General features: G+C 34.1%; 2 protein-coding genes across 5 annotated transcripts in view; one reads left to right on the plus strand and one right to left on the minus strand.

Moving 5' to 3' along the window:
* The window catches only part of LOC135131631 (autism susceptibility gene 2 protein-like), a 108,748-nt gene extending 99,097 nt beyond the window's left edge, over window positions 1-9,651 (plus strand). For all 4 annotated transcript variants that reach the window (XM_064059458.1, XM_064059457.1, XM_064059459.1 and 1 more), the window contains one exon: window positions 5,984-9,651. In XM_064059458.1, the coding sequence (XP_063915528.1) occupies window positions 5,984-6,344 (361 nt within the window). In that variant the 3' untranslated portion in view covers window positions 6,345-9,651. The remainder of the gene's footprint in view (window positions 1-5,983) is intronic.
* Window positions 9,652-14,368: 4,717 nt separating this feature from the next.
* LOC135133188 (NADH-quinone oxidoreductase subunit B 2-like) lies at window positions 14,369-15,371 on the minus strand. The gene is made up of 3 exons (XM_064061486.1): window positions 15,267-15,371; window positions 14,673-15,163; window positions 14,369-14,621 (listed from the first exon to the last, which is right to left on the minus strand). The coding sequence occupies exons 2-3, from the start codon at window positions 15,161-15,163 to the stop codon at window positions 14,483-14,485; spliced, it is 630 nt and encodes a 209-aa protein (XP_063917556.1). The 5' UTR covers window positions 15,267-15,371; the 3' UTR covers window positions 14,369-14,482.
* Window positions 15,372-15,392: the final 21 nt, after the last annotated feature.

The raw sequence follows: 15,392 nt of genomic DNA on the forward strand, positions 1-15,392 counted from the left end.
ACGTCTGCATTCGCTTGGATTTATAATCGAATGAAATGATTGTATTTATTACTAATAAAATTTACGACTTTAAAATTTAAAAACACAACCCACTGGCCTATAAAAAAAGTAAAATGTATTTGTCCGTATTATGTCATGCAATGGACTTAAATTAGACCAAAACATTACACGGTATGTGAAGAGTTGACAAGAAATAGTCTTTATAACAAATCAAGCAATTAACATTAAATGGCTTTTAAATTCTTTTTGTAATTCAATTTTTTTTTTGTAATTGATAGTAACTAAGATATCAATACTGCAATAATTTGCTTTGAAAATGTTTATGAAACAAGTTATAGTTTATTTCAGACAGTTCAATTTCTCTTCCAAAATGGAGCAACCTAAATAATTTTATTTTTGTAAAATTTATAAGATAAAAGGAAACATCGATATGTTATGTACCGAATATCGTGTAAAGACCTTGATAGATCATTTACATATACAATGAAAAGAAGAGGGTCCAGTATAGACCCCAATAGAACTCCTCTGACTGTTTTTAATATACACATGTAAATATTGGATTTAGACTGAGTTTTCTCACGTAAATAAGATCTTAATACTTTTACTGCTGTAACCTTGACACCAAAACAACATAATGTATGTATCCAGTGCGGAATTATATGCGGGGTTTCGACCAAATTATGCGCATAATTTTTATGTGCATCAAACATGTATTAAATGTGGTAATTTTTTTGATAGCATGTTGCAATTATTCACAGTTAAAAACAGTTGCTCACGTAATCGAATACATATTTTATGTAGTGATTACATCGGCCATTAAATCAAGTAGAACATTTTTAAAATGTTCACTGTTAATTTTGCTCACCTGCTCCACTTTATAAAAACGATTGTCCAGTTTTTCCAGAAACTTTGGGAATCGAATTTTTTATTTATACAAAGTGATTATAAAAGATCGTATACCGAGTTCGTTTTGGAGAGTCTGTCAAATAAAAAATTTGAATTATTCATTGCCGATCCGTCAGGCAGCAAACAAACTGACAACTGACAAACTTAAGAATGGTTATGATTGACGTTTGTGATTGGCAACGAGTCAATCATCAATCATCGGAACTAGGCAGCAAAATTCACTAAATTTCAAGGCCAGCTTGATGTACGATCTTTTATAATCAATCACCTTGTATAATACTTTAACAGAAATAATCGTGTTGCTCAAAGAAAACTATGTACATTAAGCAAAAAAGGGAGCCAAAGATTAAGCTCCACCTGTACCCACCCTGATCTCAATTGTGATGAATTTTTCATTCGTTGTCAGACCAAGGGGCGGAGCGTTTTTGTAAAAACCATATTAATCCACAAAAATGTACCATTCTAAACATGTTTGAAGTTGCTTGGGGTAAAAAAACACGTATATTAATAAAAAAAAAGCAAAATGTGAGCCCCGCCCACCCACCCTATCTCAATTGTGACGATTTTTTTTTATTCGTCGTGAGCCGGGGACGGATTTTAATTGCAAAACCTTTATTTTTCTGCAAGAAATTGCCATGTGAAACACGTTTTTAAGTAATCGTGTTGCTCAAAGAAAACTGCATTAGGCAAAAAAGAAAGCCAACGATTAAGCCCCACCTATACCCGCCCCGATCTCAACTGTGATAAATTTTTCATTCGTTGTCAGACCGAGAGGCGGAGCGTTTTTACAAAAACCATATATATCTTCAAAAATGTACCATTTTAAATATGTTTCAAGGTGCTTGAGGTAACAAAAGACTACGTATATTAAAAAAAAAGCAAAATGTGAGCCCCGCCCACCCACAGTTTAATACAACAAAATTCATGTCGTCCATATCTCATTAGTTATAACTTATCAGTAATAGAAGAATGAAATGTTAGAATCAAAATTATTTTCAACGGTACAAAGTATTCTGTTTTTTTAAGCGGAACATATACAATCTCTTTTTTGGAATCCCCCATATATTTTCACATGTCCTAATTAGACTCTTTTTAGAGTTTACCATCATCTTATTTTTGAAATTTGTACGATTCTTTGAGCAGCTAAAATTATTTTCGACAATACAGAATGTTTTGTTTTTAAGGCGTAACACACAGTTTACTTTTTTTGTGATAAAGCACCATACATATATTTCCATGCTCTGGGTGATTATTTCTTAGTCTTTACAAACATTTTATTTTTGAAACTCCTACATGACATTGCCAAGTTATTTCAAGTTCTGTCGATTTTTTAAATAACCCCTGAGTTCCAATATTTTATGAAGTAATAAAAAATATATTTGGAGCAGGTGGTGAAAATCCAATTATTTACGGCTTTTTTAGAATATACAAAAGTCAGGTCAAAAACTGACGGTCATTGAAAATGACATTTAACAGTAAAATAATGCTAGCTTAGAAAACGTTTTCTCGTTTTAGTGTAAATCTGCGTAACGCAGATTATTGAAATAAAATTAATAAATAATTATCTCCTAGCCATCTCAGCTACATAAGGAACATCGTCCTCGAACTTTTGAAAAACTTTGGGTAGCTAGCACTGTATTGACATGTCCACATTACTTTTTTTCCCTAGCAGCCATGAAGCATGCAAATGTTGATTTATTTAGAGGTAGCAAAGTTCAACTTTTGCAACCAAGGTTCAAAAAGAAGATTGAGGTTATGTACGAAATACTTGATGTGATTATTTCTTAAAAAATGAATAAATGTGTGCTACTAACATTACTTGAGTATACGCATGGTAGTTGGTAGACGGTAGAAGATAAAATGATTAATTCAGCGACAAGTGTAAACGATTTTGTTTGTGTGGAAGATTTAGATTAAGTTTGATTAGAAATAAAAACAGAATCATGTTGCGTCAAAAAAGTGAACGTTTATTTTTTCAATTCATTGTCTTATGGTTTCTACTAGTGAAAAGAATACTATATTAACCACGGTTGTAAAGCCATTTCTAGACGCTGCGCATCTCGAGTTCTAATTTGCGCTAATAATATAATATTTTCGACTCATTTGTCACTTTTTTGTACTCAGATATCGAAAATCTACTTTTTCGTCTTGCTCTTATGTTTTTGACCAACATTTTTTAAATAAAAAAGCCAAAAGTGACGTTATTTGAATTCCACCTTTACTGAATATGGTTATGAATATGATTATGAAACATGACGGTACCGATTTTTTTCATAGTCGAGGAGCAAAGTAGCACTTTGGTTTTTATCAAATCTGCAGGAATTTTCCCCCAACAACGAAAAAAGGTTTTCTAACCTGTCGACCTCATCTGATTATTTGTAAACTTCAAACTTAAGATCGGCCGAAAAAGTTCTTCATGCCTTTGATACACGTAATTATTATACCGTTTCGGCAGTAAGACATTAATTACCATGAGTACTTTTTGTTATTCAGATAAAAAAACATATTATAAACAGCAAAACTCACGCACTAGTTCTGAAAGCTACTGATTTTATCACGGACACAAAGCAACAGATGAAATAATAATAATAATAATTAAGTAAGTCTAGGAAATGCCGTCAACTTCAATGTCAAGCACGGCTGTAGAATAGATATATTCTACAGCCGTGATGTCAAGTATCTGTCAACTCAACTACATTTAAGATAATAATGAAGTAATGATTCATGCTTAAGATTTCGCCTGTTTATCTTGAAAATAATTACCCTGTTATAAATTAACGGCAAATGATAATTTGCAACACCTGCTCCAGATATATTTTTTATTGTATGCTTATTATACAGGGTCATTATAAAATATTGTAGTCAACTCACCTATGAAAAACAAATGAAATTTTTCTCGTGCCGCTAATCACCAAAATGATTTGAACTGTTTTGAAATGTCACGAACGTCCAAACAAATCTGTCAGATGTGTCAAAAATTGAAATGCCCGGTTCGCGGTTTAAATTCATTTTAAATAGACACGAAAGACGCCAGGCCAGAGCATTAAGGGTTGCAGTGTTATCGGGCATTTGTGAACGCCACTGCAATACATTTCAGTTTCAAAAATTGTAAATTGTCAGAAAAACGTTTAAGGGCTTTGTCATGAATTACACCTTGGAAAGTCGATTGGAGTTGAACAGAATAAATCATCTGGTCTGTTTTGCAAAGAAGCAATAATTTTTCAAATAATGAAATCCAAAAAGTGAGGTTAAGTTTGTCGAAACTAATGAACACGGTAATTATTTAAAAAATTACATTTTTATAGGTACCCTGAAGGTAAAAATTGTGAAAAATCACGTAATGGACAATGGCAGAGCAAGTCTTATCACAGTTAACGAACACTGAGTACCTAATGAGTTTTTGCAGTAAATAATTTTGCCAAAGTTGTGATCCCGCGAAAGTTCTGTTTGTAAATTGTAAGGAATCGTCAAAATATTGGTGCAGACATGGTTTGTGACCGGTGCTTTTCTCTTGAAAAAACACAACTGAAATCCTTGATCTTCATCCCTACAATAGGTGAAAACTGCTATGTCCAAACATTACCTTCAGCTTTGCAGTTTCTAGATATCTGAAACATGCCAGATCTGCATAACAGGAATGTCAAAGAGGTTCTACCCAAAACACGCCCACATGACCATCCTAATATCAAGATTTTTCAAAATTTCTATAAGAAAAAAGATGAAAAAACCAATAAAATTTCAGGAGCATAGTGTTAAGAGTTCTGTAGCTGATTATGAGATCTCTTGAAACAACAGAATGTTTAATAAAGATTTTTAACTTTCCTAATAGTAAAATTACAATTATTACTAAACAGTAAGTTGAAGTAAGTTTTAAATTAAGAGAATGCAACTAACACCGAAAGAAAAATGAAAGTTACTGAAAATAAAAAACTTTATTGCAGTACCTACATACACTTTCTACATCTAATTTTGTTTATTGGTCACATTCATTTACTTGAAAAAGTATCAGGCCTATGAATCGTCGTCTGCTAACCACACACCAACCTTCATTGCGTGTGATGGTGTTTCTTCAAAAGCGTGAGTATTTTCTATACACCAAATTCTGAAGTTCTGTCAGTTGACATAATAGCCTAACAGATGAAACCAGGCTTCATCAGAAAAGAACGACAAATCGAGAATCCCGTTATCGTCCATATCAGCTTGAAACCAACTACACTACCCAACGCGGCAAGGAAAATCAGCTGGTTGCAGCTCCTGAACCAACAAAATCTTGTATGGATGCATATGTAACTTCTCTTTTACGATTTTCTGACATGGGCTGTATGGTACTCTGGACAGTAAAGATTTTTGACAAAGCTTTATTCGGACTTTGTTCCATTCTCATCCTTAAATCTTCAACAACGTATTCACTAACTTGAGGTCTCCCCGTCGGTTTTCACTTAGAAATGCTACCAGTGTCGTTAAATCTGGCCATAATTCGCCATATAGCGTCTTCAAAGATTCTTCATCAATGACAACAGAACATTTCACTAGATACTCGTTTTTAGACGCCTCCACAGAGTACACTCCATCCCCATCCTCATTTAACACCCCATTACGGTAATAGGCATGATGATTGCGCCAAAGAACTAAAAAAATCATTTGTAACACTGACCATAGTTATTCCTCTCTGTTCATTACCTGAGATTATTCCACAATGATCTGTAGTTTTGATAAAAACTGTTTTTTGAGACACTTATTAAAGTTCTAACAAAGGGGAATACAGCAAAAATGAAAACAAGACAAGTCAATTAACGCACAAAGTGAGGGAAAACGTACCAGTACAAACGAAAAAATTATTGACATCTGACAGAATTTGATGAAGCGTTCAAACAGTGCAGCCGCTAATGTCAACTAATGTGGCGCTAAAAATAAAAATTCCAATATTAGTGTAATCCTTTCCACAAAACTGAAAAAGGCGGCACAAAATGTCACCAAAATCATGGCCTTCTTCGACTACAATATTTTATAATGACCCTGTATAATGGTTACTTATAATTAGAATTAAATAACTCTAATTAAGTGCTTTCTTCCCCAGGTACCACCCGTTCCTGCGACACCCGCCACTGCAGCCGCCCGTGCTGGACCGGTCGCGCATGTTGCCACACACCCTGCCTCACTACCCGCCGCCGCCCGGGCCCGGGGCGCACTGGCCGCCGACGACGGACCCCTTCTACCGGTACGAGCCGCTGCGGTACAACCCGCTGGTGGACGTGATGCGCGCCGAAGAAGAGAGAGCCAAACTGTTCGGCGCGTACGCGTCGCACCCCAGCCAGCTGCGTAAGGACCCGGGCCTGATGCACCTGCGGCCGGGGCCGGCGCCGCCGCCCCCTTCGCAGCACCACAAGATGAGCGTGACGCCCCCGACAGACCTGCACAAGAAGGAGGAGCCGCGATAGCAAATGCCGTGTGATAATAGTTAGAGGACTGCGCGGGAGGAGGATGGATCATTTTCTAAAAGCGCGCAGAGTACGGTCGTGCTTCAGTGATATTATAGTATTGTTCGTGTCTTGGTTTTTCACTTTTAGAAAGTGGTCCATGGTGGATGAGTTCGAAACATCGGTTCGTGAGTTGTACTTTTGAAACTTTCTTGGGGAATTATATCGTAGGGATCCTTCATGACCAGAACGACACACTAAGCTATTGGTGGTATTACGTCAAAGCGATGTAGGTGGGGGATGATGATTGCGATCTTGTCGAGGTCGCGAAAGGAGATAGTACTTTTAATAGTGTTGAAGTTTTGCAGAAATGAGAGAGACTAAAACTAGGTCTCTAACAATATTTATTTCCGTTTTTTTTTTTTTTTGACTAAATATGCTGGCCGTACTTTTTTTTTCTTTTTTATTTTAAGAATGTTTGTCGTTTTTTATTGTTGGTTATATGAATTAAATTCGTAAATTTTATTAAAAGCTGTTAACGTAGGATAAGAGTAGAAGGAAAAGTCTGATTTTCCATATACACTACTCAGCGTACGCCACACAACTCGTGTTGTGTTACTCATAACCCTGCTGCTGCTGTAAAATTAGATTTATATTCGAATACATTACTTAAATAATTGAATTAATTAATATTGAAAAAACTACACTTTGATAGAATACGGCCACAGTGTTATCGACGACTTAACACGAATTTTTTTGGTAACGTGCCCTCAATCACAAAACGTCTTCAAGTTGGCGTTAGACAAGCAAATTGTGTTTCTAGTTCCCGTTGTGCGCAGCAGGCGACAGCAACGACAGCTTGCCAAATTTATCACATCTTATTTTCTCAATTTCGATTACATGTATACATGGTATTTCGTAACAAACGGTTTGTCAAAATTAAGTCAAAACCACTACATTGTAGAAAGCCAAACATATGACGAAGAATCTACAAAATAAAGCAACTTTTTGATACATCCTGTATATGTACAAGGTGTACCACGGTTCCGACTGGCAAAAGATTTACACAGAATCACGGACTTCAGTTCAAGTCTATAAAAAAATCTGAAAAAACACAAAATCGAAAGTAAATGTTTTATCACATTAAATTATTATTTGAAATTAGATTTGATCAAATTTGCCGCCCAATTTTTATCAAACTACTACTCCACATCGACGAATAGAGTGGATGATAATCAACGCCTACTCAGATGTGATAATATGTCATTTTGTTTTTAGCAGTGAAAACTTATACTTCATTTGAATACAATATAGGATCTGTGTTAAGTTTAATTTGTGTGACAACGAATTTTTGTGTTCTCTTCTATTAATGTTAAAATGACACTTTTTCTATGAATATGCGACATTTTTCTATCTTTAACCTATAAAATTGATTTTGTTTTTTATCCTTAGAATTACTTTGTTGCGGTGATTTTTTTAATCATTGTTGATATTTTTAATTCTCCATTAATTGTTTTTATTTCCAGTTCACGCGGAATCCATTACCTAATTACTAGAGCTGTGCGGTTCAAATTTATTTATCCCCACTATCCGTCCCATCAGGCCAGCAGTGCAGGCCGCTGCAGTCTTGCCTTCCTCGCTTCTCGCTTCTCATTGTGTATTATTTTACATAATTCACATCAATCGTTTTATTGTCAACGAGACCGACACTTGAACATTATTAAAATTATTATTCTTATTATTTCGTGGGTATGGATTTTAAAATCATCAACTGATTTTCAGTGAACATTATTTTTCGCGTAAATTTCTTCGCGATACGTAACATCGGCTGCGAGACACTGGTCTCCCGTAGTAGGGGTCGATTCGCAACGTTTAAATTTGGACCGCACAGCTCTACTAATTACACATTATTTTGGAACAATTAATATTTTACTCTCTGATTATATAACGAAGTTATCAGATTAGATAATTACTTCAGTCAGGACACTGAACACAAGGGAGATTCATTTTAATTTGTGACTGATCAAATCAGATGCATTTAGTGGAAACATTTTCGCACTTCTTCTTTTCTCATTGTTTTTCGTAAATATAATTTTTTATGTGCAATTCTGTATCACTTTTGCAATAAAAATATGAACATGTTAAACACTTCCTTGGACCTTTTTCCAGGTCAATGGAAGTGTGTGATGTTTGTCGTATTCGTACTACTTGAGACATGTTGCGGTTAAATTTGGTATTTGGTGCAACAAATCACATTAAAAGTAATCAGGTTTACTGAGGTAGTAAGTTGGGAAAGACAATTATGAAGTGTCGCACCACCTGTTTCGCTTTGAAATAATACCACTTTTCATTCATGATCTCATTATAATAGCATAATCAAAAGAAATAAATGAATAAGGGGGCTATCGTTCCTAGAAATATTTTTGCAGTGGTTTTGTATGTATAATGTGTAGTTTTTATGCATATAAACAGCCGTCAGCATCCCTAAAATGAAAACCCATTTAGACAATTGTGACGCAATCAAGTTGTCTTCATGGGTGCGAGAAACTGCCTATGAAATTATTGTACATAAAATTATTTAAAGAAATTAACAGCTTCTACGTGGACGGAAAGCCAAGAACATGTCCTGTTTTCTGTCATTGTTTTATTTTATAGTTATTATTTATTTATATGTACATTTCATTAAGTAATTTATTTAAGACTGATGACTTATCATCTCTTACATATACATAGCTCATTTTATTTATACTTTTTTTAATTTGTAAGATTACAAACGGCTGCAGTTATTTATTTTCGTTCAATTCTCTACATGGGACCTGAGTTTGTGACGTCTTAATGCAATAATTAGCCTGAATTTGCAGAGGTCCCATTGTGCGTGCCAGTGTGCTCGGTATTTCATTTAGAAAATTTCTTTCGTGTATGTGTGTATTATAGTACTCTTAACTGTTTTTCTTGAAAATACTCAGTGCCAAAATTCTATTCGTTTTGTTTTTGTATATAGCGTACCATGTGGACCAATTTTGTGTTTTTAAAATCTCTACCCTGTACTATGGCACGTACTTCATTATTGTCTTTATCGAGGGGTGGCGTGAAATTTGCCCCACATTCGTGACGAGGTAGCTTGTAAAATAATTAAGTCATAATCGCGTGTAGATACCCGCCTTGTCAAAATACATTTCGATATAATGTAGATAAATCACTGTGCTCTATTTAATGTTTGTTAGGAGGAAAAAAAACAATTTTTTATGTGTACGATTCTAAAAGAATCGAGTGATGTAATATATAATAAATATTGTTTCTATGATTTAGAAACATTAGTCATACAGAAGTTGTAATAGTTTTCGTGTCATGACATTACTTTTACCCTAAATACTTCTTCCATTGTATCTTTTTATCCTAACACTATGAATTTGAAAACTGAATGTGGCTGCCTTGTAGAAGCCGCGACAGCTAAATAAAGTGGACCAAACAGGAGTGAAATTGCTCTGAGCTATAGGACTTGCCAAACGTAGTGTATTGTCTGCAGCGCTGTCACAGTTTTTGAATCCTGCACCTTGTGTTACAATTTTTATTGATTTTTCTCAGCGTGTGGTAGAATATGAATGAAGCCGTATAAAATATGTTTTCCATTAAAGAAAATTACCTGTGTTAACGAAAACGTTGTATTACCATTTTCTCAATTAATTTTTGTTTCTCATATCTTACGTCACATCGTACGTACTAAATGAAAAGCAATTAACCAACCTCCAGGATTTTTTAATTAAAAATTATTTAAAGGTACACATTTCTGGTACAATAAAATTAGTTTTGATTAATTTTGTCTCTTCAAAACAGAGGGAAGGGTTAATTATTAATTATGCTACAATGGAACAAAACGTTCTGAATATTATTTTCGGTAAGTAGCTGTTATTATGATTATAATTATTAATGTATTTTCAAATTTTCGGGACAGTGGGGTGAATCGTTCATGATTTGAAAAATAAAAAAAATTGGAAATGCCGGATCGAGATCAAATCCTGGACTGTGTCAAAGAGAGAAAAAGATTAAGCAAAAGTTATAACAATATACAAAATCAAGACACATTAATAAACCACAAGTTTAATTTTAAAATGGCGTCATCATATTGTTGGTGGACAGAATTAGACAAAGTTAGTAAAGAATAAATAATAGAAATGGCTTATACTCTGGACGTCTTGAAACGTCGAGAAAACATGAAAATAAAAATTTGCGAGATTGACTCTATTACAATACTTCCTTAGAGCCGTTTTACACGTCACAGAGTTACTCTGGAAATTCCTGCCAAAATTAATATTAGTAATTTGCAAGAAAAATATTCTATATTTTGATTGTACAGTGCGCAAAAAAAATGCGCAGACTTTCCAAACATGACCATTTATACGTGTTTTGAACGTCTGCGCAGTTTCTTGCGTACTTTGCCATCAAAATATATAATATTGTTCTCGCAAAATTTCTAACATAAATTTTCGCTATAATTTTCGGAGTGATTCAGTGACGGTCCTTAGCTTACGCGTGGGAAGTAAAATGTATTGTAACATATAGCGTCCCAAAATTACCAGAGAAAAAATATACAACAAGACAGAATGCGTTAAAATTAATAAAAACTTTCAACACAATTTTTCACTTTACCTCGCGAGCGTAAGCTAAAGAAGTATTGTGATAGGGTTGTTCCGACGAATGGCTAAGTTCGTGTTTTCTAGACGTCTTGATAACCCAAAAAGTACGACAGAGTAGGTCCTCCGTTTCCGTCTGTCTACGGTCCCGGATTTTTATTCGACAGATAATCTCCGATTTTGTATTTATATTTGGAATATTATGTAGACGGTAAAACGCAAACCAAAATTCGTCTAATCATCCCCACCAATAATGTGATGACGTCATTTCAAAATTGTAGATAGTAATGGCTTTTAAATTGTATAAAATAACATAGTTCTACACATATAGTTTATGACTCGGTGTTGAGTTTTTATCCGAAACGTCCAAATTTTGTAAAAAAAGTCAAAATTATAAAACAACATTTTGCAATATAATTTTGAATCTGCAAAAGCGAAAGCTTTGAAATCGTGCAGATGTTTTAAGGTTGCGATGGTATGATACATTTTTAATTAAAATATATTTACTTATCCCCTCCAAAAAATTGATGACGTCAGCTCAAAATTTTGCCGAATAAATCCTACCTAAAATGTAGAAAATATGATGAGTTTGTAGTTGTGATTTATCATTCCGTTCATACTTTTTGGACTAGTTTATACAGGGTGACTCAAAAAATTAATGAATGGGTGAATTTATTTTATTGATTTCATCAGGAACTACACAACCGAATGATTTGAAATCTTGGAGATGTTTTAAAGTTATTATGAACATGGTAAATTTTTGGTCAATATGTAGTTGCTCATCCCCCCTAAAAAATTGGTGATGTCACCTCAAAATTTTGCTGAGCAAATCCTATCTCAAATGTGCAAAGTATGATGAGTTTATACTTGTAATTTATCATTGCATTAATATTTTTTAGATTTGCTTATACGGGGTGACAAAAAAATTAATAAATCAGTCAATTTATTTTACTGAATAAATCAAGAATTGCAAAACTGAATGCTTTGAAATTTTGCAGACGTTTTAAAGTCATTGTAAGCATGGTAAATTATTATTAATCAAAATAAATCTGTTTATTCCCGCCAAAAAATTTATGACATTAGCTTACAATTTTGCCGAATAAATTCTACCCAAAATGTGCAAAATGTGATGAGTTTTTACTTATATTTTTTATTGATCAAATTAAGAACGAGTCACCATTTTCCCGAATATGTGAAAATACAAACGTCTTTATTTAATAAGAATCATAATAATGACATTCAGAACATTTTGTCGATTATAGCTTACTACTTAATAGTTTTGATCCTGTTTCGAGGATACGAACTCATTCAAATCAAACTAATTTCCACGTGACATTCTTCCGATGTATAAACATAAACACTCAAGTTGTTTTCCTCATCGAGGATAAGCTAAAGACGTACAGTAATCGGGCAATTTGGTACTTTCATATTTTCTCGATATTTCATAACCCCTAGACAAGGCCGTAGCTAGGGGATGCTAAGTCTCCCCTAGATCTAGACAAGTTATAATTAACTAAATGTGAATTACTAAATGGATCAACGTAAAATGTTCTGTTTTATTTAATAAGCGGAAGTCAGATCAATAAAAAAGTCTGGACCATCGGCGGTGTGGTCCGGTTATTGCAATTCTTAGAAAACATCTTTTAGTTTAGTTATTTATCTTAAGTTATGAGTACCATAAATGATTTTCAGTTCAGTCTTCAATCGCACCTCTGTTATTACATACGGCAGACGTGATTAAATTGTTTCGTTATTTTATTGAGTATTATAAATCACTATTCAAAAATAACAATAATACAATACTTTTATTTTAGCTGATAATGGTTGCCATAAAAAAAACAAAATTCGCAAAATCAAATCTTTTTATTTTTCGAAAGAGCTGGATTTGACAAGCTGTACTTTTTGAAGTTCTGTCGAGGTAATCTTCGACCAATTTTTTATCCTGTTCTGAAAAGAACTGCTTTGAGTACAGTGAGATAAACGATAGTGGGTTAAACCACGAAGGAATGGCTATGGAACTACCAACACAGTTTCCTTCCCCTAAATTCACAAATAGATCCATCCGGAGACATTAATCTCTTCTGAGTCGATGAGTTTATTCTCAAGTACTTCCACTCACTACCAAAGTTTAGATTAGAATCTATCTCATTACACTTTTTATGTGCAACGCCTCATATTTACCACCACATTTTAAGATGGAAACCTATAATTTTGAAAAAAAAAAAACAAGACTTCACTTGCTTTGACGAATATTGTATCGTTTTTTAAACGGAACCATCCGGAAAACAACAGAAGTACTTTGTAGTAGCGTCAAATATATTTATCTCCATTTCTACTAAGATATATATTTTGTTTTGTACAAAAAGTCCAAACCGTTGTTCTGAAAAACGATCGAACCAAAATCCGGAGTTCCTAAGGTTCAAAATCCAGGGAAAATACTGTATGGAAATTAACAACGTATGCAGTTGTATTCTATTAGTTATTTTAAAACCTCTACAATGTTTGAAATAGCTGATTGTCAACAAGTAAAATGAGCGTTCCTATTTGATTCATTTACAACCATCAGGATTCTATTATTTCGCAAAGTTGCCAGCAATGCAAAGGTTTATTTTATTCTGTTGTTTTTCACCCACGTTTAGTCGCAGTTTTCTAAAAAATTAAATTTTCAAACATTTATAAACTATTATTTATATCTGGAGAAAACTAAACAATTTATCGTGACTTCCTTGCTTGAGTACAGTACATATTTTTACATCCTACATGAATTTGTAACAATTTTGTTCAAAAATAAAAACAAGGATGTTTTAAATTGACATGCACTATATTTATCATTGTAATAATTTCAATTCAGAGTTTCACTAGTTCATCAGTATTAGTAGGTATAAAAAGTTAATAAACAAGGAACCCGAGCATCAGATTGTTGTAAATTGACCACTGTCGGTTAGCCACTGGAAAAAATAACAGTAAAACATTACATTTTGAAGGCGTCTCTGATATGTAGGAATATTAAAATAATTTAACCCTTAACCTAAAGAAAAAATCGTAGCGAACTGGACCACTGCATGCCACTGCTAAGATTTTAACTGTACACATTATTTCTCTATGAATGAAGTTGCTTACGCAATATTTAAATAATATCAGACTTATTTTCACTACAGTAGTGACTGGATTAATGAAATTATCTTTTGAAACAAATGAACAGACATATTTAACGGTGGCCAGTAATAAAAATCTGTCACAATCACACCCCAAAAATTAACCACGTGATTTCTACGCACATTTTATTGAACACTACACCAAGCAGAAAATTTCAAAATTTTTCCTTTGCAAAATACGTATGGACGGCATGTTACACATTAAAGTGAACAGTAACAAAAAAAATAACAGCGAAGCTCAAGAAAAATTACAAATCCATTTAACGTTTTCTTTTTCTTTGTATTTTTGTCGTTTTAAATTACAGTAACTCGCTTTGTTACTTATATTTACAACGTGTTTTACTCTTAACATACTTTTAATAATCCTACTAAATTACTTCCTGTACCACATCTGCAAAGCATTGTGTCTCTTCACTTTCTTCTGCAGCTGCAAAACACCATAGAGTAACGCCTCAGCAGTGGGAGGACACCCTGGCACATAAATATCGACAGGAATAATTCTATCGCAACCCCTAAAAACCCCATTTTTAAATCATCCACTTTTCAATCACCAACTAACATACCTGACAACTGAATAAGAATAATGGTAGTAACCACCACCATTCGCACAACTTCCCATAGAAATAACCCATCTAGGCTCAGGCATTTGATCGTAAACTTTTCTAAGCGCTGGTGCCATCTTATTCGTGAGAGTACCTGCAATAATGATCACATCTGCCTGTCTTGGTGACGCTCTGAATACAACTCCAAATCTGTCCATGTCATATCTAGGTGCAGCAATGTGCATCATTTCCACCGCACAACAAGCAAGACCGAAGGTGAGCGGCCACATAGAGCCCTTACGGCCCCAATTGAGCAGGTCATCTAGACGAGCTAATGAGTATTCTGCTAAGTTACTTGTTTTTTGAAAGGGAGAATAAGGTCGATTGGCCGGAGCTACTTCTGCTTGTGTTGACTGATTCCGCACCGGCGGTCCGAAGCTTCCAGTCACAATTTTTGCTAAATTTGGGACACTAACGGTGTCTTTACACGAAGTTATTGCTGTACGTAACATCTGCAAGTGAATGGTCGTTAGAGGTTATGGGAATAAAATGAATAAAAAGGGAACAGGAATGTTATAAATGGTTAAATAGTTTAAGAAATTGAAGGAATTTTACCTTATTATTAAAATGCGACTAATATTTTGCTTCGAATTTTGACAGCTTTACGTAATGGAAATGAAAATATTTAGCAGTTTGACATGCGTTTGACACTAGAGCTGATTATCTAGTAACTTTAGAAAC

The sequence above is a fragment of the Zophobas morio genome, unplaced genomic scaffold, assembly GCF_036711695.1.
Source record: "Zophobas morio isolate AGI-343-1 ecotype UQ-CSIRO unplaced genomic scaffold, CSIRO_AGI_Zmor_V1 ptg000021l, whole genome shotgun sequence".
NCBI lineage: Eukaryota > Metazoa > Arthropoda > Insecta > Coleoptera > Tenebrionidae > Zophobas > Zophobas morio.

Bases quoted from the DNA above. Each gene is read 5' to 3' on its own strand.
- LOC135133188 (XM_064061486.1), bottom strand. From the start codon at position 15,163: ATGTTACGTACAGCAATAACTTCGTGTAAAGACACCGTTAGTGTCCCA. The intron at 14,622-14,672 runs GTATGTTAGTTG...TGGGGTTTTTAG, and splicing joins TATTCTTATTCAGTTGTCAG to GGGTTGCGATAGAATTATTC.